General features: G+C 39.0%; 1 protein-coding gene across 1 annotated transcript in view; it reads right to left on the minus strand.

Annotated features, from left to right (window-relative positions):
* The window catches only part of otud5a (OTU deubiquitinase 5a), a 50,596-nt gene that overhangs the window by 31,090 nt on the left and 9,926 nt on the right, over positions 1 to 9,580 (minus strand). The window contains exon 2 of the mRNA XM_058389334.1: positions 3,685 to 3,778. Coding sequence (XP_058245317.1) covers positions 3,685 to 3,778 — 94 coding nt within the window. The remainder of the gene's footprint in view (positions 1 to 3,684; positions 3,779 to 9,580) is intronic.

Here is a 9,580-nt window from a genome sequence, read left to right on the forward strand (position 1 = left end):
CACTACCACAATGGCGTCAGAAACACTGAGAATAAAGCCTTTATGCAGTTTATATTCTTATTTGGAACTTTCAAATGATCTACCATTTGCGCAGTAATTGAGTAAATGATCCGTCTCATCACGCTAATTACACGAGCGACTGTGTTAAGGATGAGAGCCCAGGCTGTAAGAGGATGCTTGACTCTACAGCCTGGGCTACAGAGAAATCAGCCTCGCTCTTTGCTTCTTCATAACGTTAAAATTGCTGGAACAGTGTGTGGGATCTTGAGGAATACAACACTTAGGGTAAAAAAAACAAAAACAAAAAAAAAACAAACAAAGAAGATTGAAGACAACATGGACGTTACAAATGAGAAGATATAACGAAGAAAAAGACAGAAGTCAGCAGCATCCTGAAGGCAAAGGGGTGTGCTGAGGATAATTACCTCACATACAAAATCTTTTTTTGAAGGATTAAAATATTTTTTCAATTCGTAAAATTTGTTATTTATCCTGAAGGAATATCTCTAGCCCTAAGCACACGGAATATTCTGATAAAAATGGCTTTATTTCGTGCTTCAAGTTTGGCAACTCGACTGGAGAATTATGTAAATTATTATGCATTTTATATATCAGCTCCATGCTAATAAATTATAAACAACAAACTCTGATTCTAACATCAGGAATCGCAGATGGATTCTAACTACTATGATTAAAATTTCAAGCTCTAGTGAGATATAAGCCATAGTTCACTTTTTGCCCATTTTACAATATTTCTTTGTCACGATGTCTTTATGCAGATCAGGCCACGCCCCCTTCCCTTCACCCAGCTCCCATTATATGAAGCTAAGAAATGACCTGCTAAGAGAAATGAATTCGAAGTAACGTTAGGCCAAAACTATGACTATTGTAAGACAAATAAATAAATAAAATTAGTGTTAAGTTAAATAAATAAACTGCTGTACTGCCAAACACAGTGATATTCTGCCTTTAAAACTACAACAAAGACAAACATTCTTAACATCAGCACAAATTTACTCTGCAGTGCTGATTGATTGATAAATAAATAAATAAATAAATAAATAAATAAAATAAATAAATAAAAAAAATTAGATGCAGTCTTGCTGTACTCCCAAACACAATGATATTCTGCCTTTAAAACTACAATGAAGACAAACATCACCGTGAATTCACTCTGCAGTGCTGCTAATAGATAAACAAACAAACAAACAAACAAACAAATAAACTGAAACTAGAGCTTAGATCTAGGGTTTTATGGTGCGAGACAGATAGCGGACGCTAGCTAGGACTCGGCATGTTGCTTTAGATGATAAAAACATGCTCCTTAATTAAAAATAAGACCAAAAAAAAAAAGGCAATGTGGTCAGGCAAATGTGGCAATAGTCTAATCTGACCTTCTGAAAGTGCTATATCTTCTCTGGGAATTTCTGATGTTTATGAATGTGTGTTTAAAGCCCAGCAAGAAAAAAAGAAAAAACCTAACACCGTTGCCATTCTGAGAAATGTGGGCCTACATGGCGCCACACACACACACACACACACAACCGCAGAGGCTGTGGTGAGTAATGCCGGTAAGTGAGACCCCCATGCACACTTGTTACCAGCAATAAAAGAATAGAAACATGTCCATTTTTACACTCTGTGTGCTTCAGAGGGAACTGAGGGAACAACAGACAGGAGGAGAAAAGCAGGAGGTCGGATTCGGGGAATGCGACACGGTCGTCCCTGCTGGGAATTTCAGCAACAAAGAGAGACGACATGTAGGTCAATGCCATTAACCTCATCTTCAGAGAGGCAGGGAGGAGCCGAGGTCAGTGAAAACTGGTGCAGAAGGACAGACGTGAGGTTTGGAAGTGGGACGCAAGATGCATGTAGATGGTGGAGTGAGAAAGTTAGCATGCCCTGCTTTACTCGTTACTTTATTCGTAGTTTGATTTCGATCAGTTTCTCATGTCATTTTAAATAATGTTTTATAGCAAAGTGCAGCTGAAAACTGTTGGCTGGAACAGGAGAAAAAAGAAAAACATATAATTGGTATAATAAATGCTGATATAATATTTAGGGAAGGAGTCTCCAGTGTTAGTGCTTCGTAAGAGAAAGAAGAATTTCCACCATTGACAGAGTCTGTAACATGAGCTGCATTCTATCTATCCATCCATCCATCGTTCTAAATATCCATCCATCCATCATTCTAACCATCCATCCATCCATTGTTCTAACTATCCATCCATCCATCATTCTAACTATCCATCCATCATTCTAACCATCCATCCATTGTTCTAACCATCCATCGTTCTAACTATCCATCCAGCCATCTATCAACTATCCATCCAGTCATACATCCATCCAGTCATCCATCCGTCTGTCTGTCTGTCTATCTATCTATCTATCCACCGATCAATCCATCCATCCATCTTTTACTAATCCGTCTCTCCAAGATTTAGATTTATTTATTTTTTTATTATTTTGCTGCAGATTTTTCCAAATTCACTCATCTAAATGGAAGACAACTTTGGCTGAAATGTGTGTTGTGACGAAATCTGCCGGAAATTTGCGATAATTCAGAAAAATTGCTTAGCTGCTAATGATTTTATATCAATTTCTCCGAAAAACATAAATAAATAAAAAATAAATAAAATTTTTTTAAAAAATCAAGAAATCCTAGAAACACTGATCGAGCTCAAGAGTCGTTCTAACCTTGGGTCAGGGACATACCACAATTTTACAGGTAATTCTAAACGGATAAAAGCTCAAGATGTCATTTAGTAATGAATAAAATTCAATTGGAGGAGAAAAAAAAGCAAAACAATCAACGTTACCACCCTGCTGTTGTTGATTTTTCTGTAAATGCATGACCCTATGTGCTGTATTCCCCAAGTTCCCACACAGAACCCCTCCAAATGTCCTGCTGATTCTGTTTGTCCTAAGGGTGTACAAACGTTTGCACTGTGGTTTTATAAAGCAAGAGAAACCACATGAGAAGAAACGGGATTGAATGTAGAGGAAAGAGTGAACTATAGAAAGAGCAAAAATGATTAAAAGTAGTTCATCTGCTATGACACAGATCGCCAGCTGGGGGAAAATATTCTGCGGGGAAAAACAGAAAGTGTGTAGTAGTGAGTTTCACCAAAAACAAAAAACCCCTCCTGTCATTCCACTCATATCTGTGCAGAACCGATGATGCCTCTGACCACATGTTTGTAGCTTAATATGGAAAACAAGGCCAAGGGGAAAAACTCCGTTATTCATTTGGTAAGCAATGTTTCATTACATCACACCACACACTGCTAAAGCTGGAAATCCATCCAAGGTTATTTACTCCGGTTCAACAAAGGACAGATTGTTATTTTAGAAAGAAAAAAAAACGGGTTTTATTTATTTATTAATTTGAAGGGGAGTGTACTTTTGATAAACAGTAGCTGTATTACTCGCAGGATTCAAGTGAATGGAACTTTCCCTCAGACGTGAAGCGCCGTCTGGTGTGTGAGAGCGGTACTGCAGCGCCTCCATGAGGAGTTTAATAATCACCTGCTGTAAGTGATGCTCCTTCAAGATGGAAAGTAATATGTTGGTGTGTGTGTGTGTGTGTGTGTATATATGAGAAAGCAGACAGGAAGGTGAGGAGGAAGTGATGTCATGTAGGTGGTGCGTTTTTTTTTTTTTTTTTTACAACAGGTTACGTACCGACAGCTCTGAAGAGGCACGCACCGTCTTCCTTCATTTTTTTAATCACGAATCCTTTCTTTTCCCTAAGTGCTTTCTCGAACCAGTGCTCCTGCTGCAGAGAGAGAGAGAGAGAGAGAGCAAAAAAAAGAAACAGAGAGAGAGGGACAAAAAGCAAAAAGCAAAAAAAAGACACAAAGAGGAAATGAGAAAGGAAAGTGGAGACAAATACAGGGAAAAAAAGTCAGAAAGAAACAAATTGAGTGTGTGTGTGTGTGTGTGTGTGAGAGAGAGAAATGAGACAGAGAGAGAGAGAGAAATATGGGAGAGAGAGAGAGAGAGAGAGAGAGTAAGACAGTAAGAGAAAGAGATAAAAAAAAGAGAAGAGACAGTGGAGAAAAAAGAGCGTGAGAAAGAGAAAAAAAGAGAGAAATAAAATGAGTCAGAGTGAGAGAAAGATAAACAGAGGGAAAGATGAGAGAAAGAATAGAACATGAGAAAGAGAACAAAATGAGAGAGAGAGAGAGAGAGAGAGAGAGAGAGAAAGTAAGAGATAAACAGTGGAGAAAAAAGAGAGTGTGAGAGAAAAAAGAGAGAAATAAAATGAGTCAGAGTGAGAGAAAGAGATAAACAGAGGGGAAGATGAGAGAAAGTAGAGAAAGAATAGAACATGAGAAAGACAACAAAAAGAGAGAGAGAGAGATGAAGAGAAAGACAGAGAGGAAGATGAGAGAAAGTGGGAGAGAGAATATCAAGAGAAAGAGAGGAAGATGAAAGAAAGTGGAGAAAGGAGAGAAAGTGGGAAAGAGAAAAATAGAGAGAGCGAGAGAGCAAGAGAGAGAGAGAGAGAGAAAATGACAGGTATTTACATTTCATTTTAGAACCTTATATTAAATCAGACTCACTCTAACCCAGGGTGTGTTAACTTTTTATATCCTGCTAAATTAAGGACAGTAAATGTGGAGCACTTTAATAGAGAAAGGTCAAGTGAAGAAATAATAACTGACCCATGACTGTCCTTTCACTCTCCACAGAGCGGTCACTTCTTAATAAAGCAGATATGATCAGCTCTCAGCTCATTAAACACCTCACAGAGACTTCACTCACACACAGCGCTTTGTGAGAGTGTGGCGCCCTCTAGCGGACTGCAGTGGACTCAGCAATTACACAAAACAGCATCAGAGCAAATCAAACAGAGGAATAAAGGAACTGCAGAGAAAGTACCTTAAAAACATTTAAATGTCTGTATAAGGTGTGAATAAGATGTGTATAAGGGGGGTGTATAAGGTGTGTATAAGATGTGTATAAGGGGGGTGTATAAGGTGTGTATAAGGTGTGTATAAGGGGGGTGTATAAGGTGTGTATAAGGGGGGTGTATAAGGTGTGTATAAGGGGGGTGTATAAGGTGTGAATAAGGTGTGTATAAGGGGGGTGTATAAGGTGTGAATAAGGTGTGTATAAGGGGGGTATATAAGGTGTGTATAAGGGGGGTGAATAAGGTGTGTATAAGGGGGGTGTATAAGGTGTGAATAAGGTGTGCATAAGGGGGGTGTATAAGGTGTGAATAAGGGGGGTGTATAAGGTGTGTATAAGGGGGGTGTATAAGGTGTGAATAAGATGTGTATAAGGTGTGTATAAGGGGGGTGTATAAGGTGTGAATAAGGTGTGTATAAGGGGGGTGTATAAGGTGTGAATAAGGTGTGCATAAGGGGGGTGTATAAGGTGTGAATAAGGTGTGTATAATGTGTGTATAAGATGTGCATAAGGGGGGTGTATAAGGTGTGAATAAGGGGGGTGTATAAGGTGTGAATAAGGTGTATATAATGTGTGCATAAGGTGTGCATAAGGGGGGTGTATAAGGTGTGAATAAGGGGGGTGTATAAGGTGTGAATAAGGTGTATATAATGTGTGTATAAGATGTGTATAAGGTGTGAATAAGGGGGTGTATAAGGTGTGAATAATGTGTGTATAATGTGTGTATAAGATGTGCATAAGGTGTGCATAAGGGGGGTGTATAAGGTGTGAATAAGGTGTATATAATGTGTGCATAAGGTGTGCATAAGGTGTGCATAAGGGGGGTGTATAAGGTGTGAATAAGGGGGGTGTATAAGGTGTGAATAAGGGGGGTGTATAAGGTGTGAATAAGGTGTATATAATGTGTGTATAATGTGTGTATAAGATGTGTATAAGGTGTGAATAAGGTGTGAATAAGGGGGGTGTATAAGGTGTGAATAAGGTGTATATAATGTGTGTATAAGATGTGTATAAGGTGTGAATAAGATGTGTATAAGGTGTGAATAAGGTGTGTATAAGGGGGGTGTATAAGGTGTGAATAAGGTGTGTATAAGGTGTATAAGATGTGTATAAGATGTGTATAAGATGTGAATAAGGTGTGTATAAGGGGGGTGTATAAGGTGTGAATAAGGTGTGTATAAGGGGGTGTATAAGGGGGTGTATAAGGTGTGAATAATGTGTGTATAATGTGTGCATAAGGTGTGCATAAGGGGGGTGTATAAGGGGGGTGTATAAGGGGGGTGTATAAGGTGTGAATAAGGTGTATATAATGTGTGAATAAGGTGTGTATAAGGTGTGAATAAGGTGTGTATAAGGTGTGAATAAGGTGTGAATAAGGTGTGTATAAGGTGTGAATAAGGTGTGTATAAGGTGTGAATAAGGTGTATATAATGTGTGCATAAGGTGTGCATAAGGGGGGTGTATAAGGTGTGAATAAGGGGGGTGTATAAGGTGTGTATAAGGTGTGCATAAGGGGGGTGTATAAGGTGTGAATAAGGTGTATATAATGTGTGTATAAGGTGTGTATAAGGTGTGCATAAGGGGGGGGGGTGTATAAGGTGTGAATAAGGGGGGTGTATAAGGTGTGAATAAGGTGTATATAATGTGTGCATAAGGTGTGCATAAGGGGGGGGTGTATAAGGTGTGAATAAGGTGTATATAATGTGTGTATAATGTGTGTATAAGATGTGTATAAGGTGTGAATAAGGTGTGAATAAGGGGGTGTATAAGGTGTGAATAATGTGTGTATAATGTGTGTATAAGATGTGCATAAGGTGTGCATAAGGGGGGTGTATAAGGTGTGAATAAGGGGGGTGTATAATGTGTGAATAAGGTGTGTATAATGTGTGTATAAGATGTGTATAAGGTGTGAATAAGGTGTGAATAAGGTGTGCATAAGGGGGGTGTATAAGGTGTGAATAAGGTGTGTATAAGGGGGGTGTATAAGGTGTGAATAAGATGTGTATAAGGGGGGTGTATAAGGTGTGAATAAGGTGTGTATAAGGGGGGTGTATAAGGTGTGAATAAGATGTGTATAAGGGGGGTGTATAAGGTGTGAATAAGATGTGTATAAGGGGGGTGTATAAGGTGTGAATAAGATGTGTATAAGGTGTGTATAAGGTGTATAAGATGTGAATAAGATGTGTATAAGATGTGAATAAGGTGTGTATAAGGGGGGTGTATAAGGTGTGAATAAGGGGGGTGTATAAGGTGTGAATAAGGGGGGTGTATAAGGTGTGAATAAGGTGTATATAATGTGTATATAATGTGTGTATAAGATGTGTATAAGGTGTGAATAAGGTGTGTATAAGGTGTGTATAAGGGGGGTGTATAAAGTGTGTATGTGTATAAGATGTGTATAAGATGTGAATAAGGTGTGTATAAGGGGGGTGTATAAGGTGTGAATAAGGTGTGTATAAGATGTGTATAAGGTGTGAATAAGGTGTGTATAAGGGGGGTGTATAAGGTGTGAATAAGGTGTGTATAAGGGGGGTGTATAAGGTGTGAATAAGGTGTATATAATGTGTGTATAAGATGTGTATAAGGTGTGAATAAGATGTGTATAAGGTGTGAATAAGGTGTGTATAAGGTGTGAATAAGGTGTGTATAAGGTGTGAATAAGGTGTGAATAAGGTGTGAATAAGGTGTGTATAAGGTGTGAATAAGGTGTGTATAAGGCGTGAATAAGGCGTGAATAAGGTGTGAATAAGGTGTCTATAAGGTGTCTATAAGGTGTCTATAAGGTGTCTATAAGGTGTCTATAAGGGGGGTGTATAAGGTGTGAATAAGATGTGTATAATGTGTTTTTACATCCCACGCTGAATGGGAACGCCGCATTTTAACATCTTAGAACATCATTTAACATTTTATCATCCATCCGTTTATCTATCCATCTATGTCCATCCATTCATCCATTTTTCCATCTCTCTATCATCTATCACTCTATCTATCCATCAATCCATCTATCTCTCTATCTACCCACCCATCTATCTATCCATCTACCTACCTACCTACCCATCCATCCATCTCTCTATCCAACCACCCATCTACCTACCTACCCATCCATCCATCTATCTATCTATCCATCCATCTATTCATTTGTTTATCCATCCATCCATCCACCTCTCTATCCATCTATCTACCCATCTATCTATCTATCTATCTATCTATCTATCTATCTATCTATCTATCTATCCATCCACCCATCTATCTATCCACCCACCCACCCATATGTCTATCTGTCCATCTACCTACCTACCCATCTATCTATCTATCTATCTATCTATCTATCTATCTATCTATCTATCTATCTATCTGTTTATCCATCCATCCATCTATCTATCCATCCATCCACCTCTCTATCCATCCATCTACCCATCCGTCTCTCCATCCATCTGTCTGTTTATCTATCCATCCACCCATCCATCCATCTCTCTATCTATCTATCCACCCACCCACCTATCTATCTATCCATCTACCTACCTACCCATCCATCTCTCCATCAAGCTGTCTGTTTATCTATCCGTCTCTCCATCCATCCATCTCTGTTTATCTATCCATCCACCTATCTATCTATCTATCTATCTATCTATCTATCTATCTATCCATCCACCCATCTATCTATCTATCTATCTATCTATCTATCTATCTATCTATCTATCTATCTATCTATCCACCTACCTACCCATCCATCTGTTTATCTATCCGTCTCTCCATCCATCCACCCATCCATCCATCCACCTCTCTATCCATCCATCTACCCATCCGTCTCTCCATCCATCTGTCTGTTTATCTATCCATCCACCCATCCATCCATCTCTCTATCTATCTATCCACCCACCCACCTATCTATCTATCCATCTACCTACCTACCCATCCATCTCTCCATCCAGCTGTCTGTTTATCTATCCGTCTCTCCATCCACCCATCTATCTATCTATCTATCTATCTATCTATCTATCTATCTATCTATCTATCTATCTATCTATCCACCCATCTATCCACCCATCTATCTATCTATCTATCCATCTGTTTTTCCATCCATCTACCTACCCATCCATCCATCCGTCTGTTTATCTATCCGTCTCTCCATCCATCTGTTTATCTATCCATCCACCCATCTCTCTATCTATCCATCCATCCATCCATCTGTCTGTTTATCTATCCATCTCTCCATCCATCTGTCTGTTTATCTATCCATCTATCCATCCGTCTGTTTATCTATCCGTCTCTCCATCCATCTGTTTATCTATCCATCCACCCATCTCTCTATCTATCCATCTGTTTATCCATCTATCCATCTGTTTATCCATCCATCCATCTATTCATCTGTTTATCCATCTATCCATCCGTCTATCTATCCATCCATCCATCCATCCATCTGTCTATCTGTCTATCTATCTATCCGTCTCTCCATCCATCTGTCTATCTATCCATCCATCCATCCATCTGTCTGTTTATCTATCCATCTCTCCATCCATCTGTCTGTTTATCTATCCATCTATCCATCCGTCTGTTTATCTATCCGTCTCTCCATCCATCTGTTTATCTATCCATCCACCCATCTCTCTATCTATCCATCTGTTTATCCATCTATCCATCTGTTTATCCATCCATCCATCTA

Source organism: Hemibagrus wyckioides, linkage group LG05 (assembly GCF_019097595.1).
Source record: "Hemibagrus wyckioides isolate EC202008001 linkage group LG05, SWU_Hwy_1.0, whole genome shotgun sequence".
Taxonomy (NCBI): Eukaryota; Metazoa; Chordata; class Actinopteri; order Siluriformes; family Bagridae; genus Hemibagrus; species Hemibagrus wyckioides.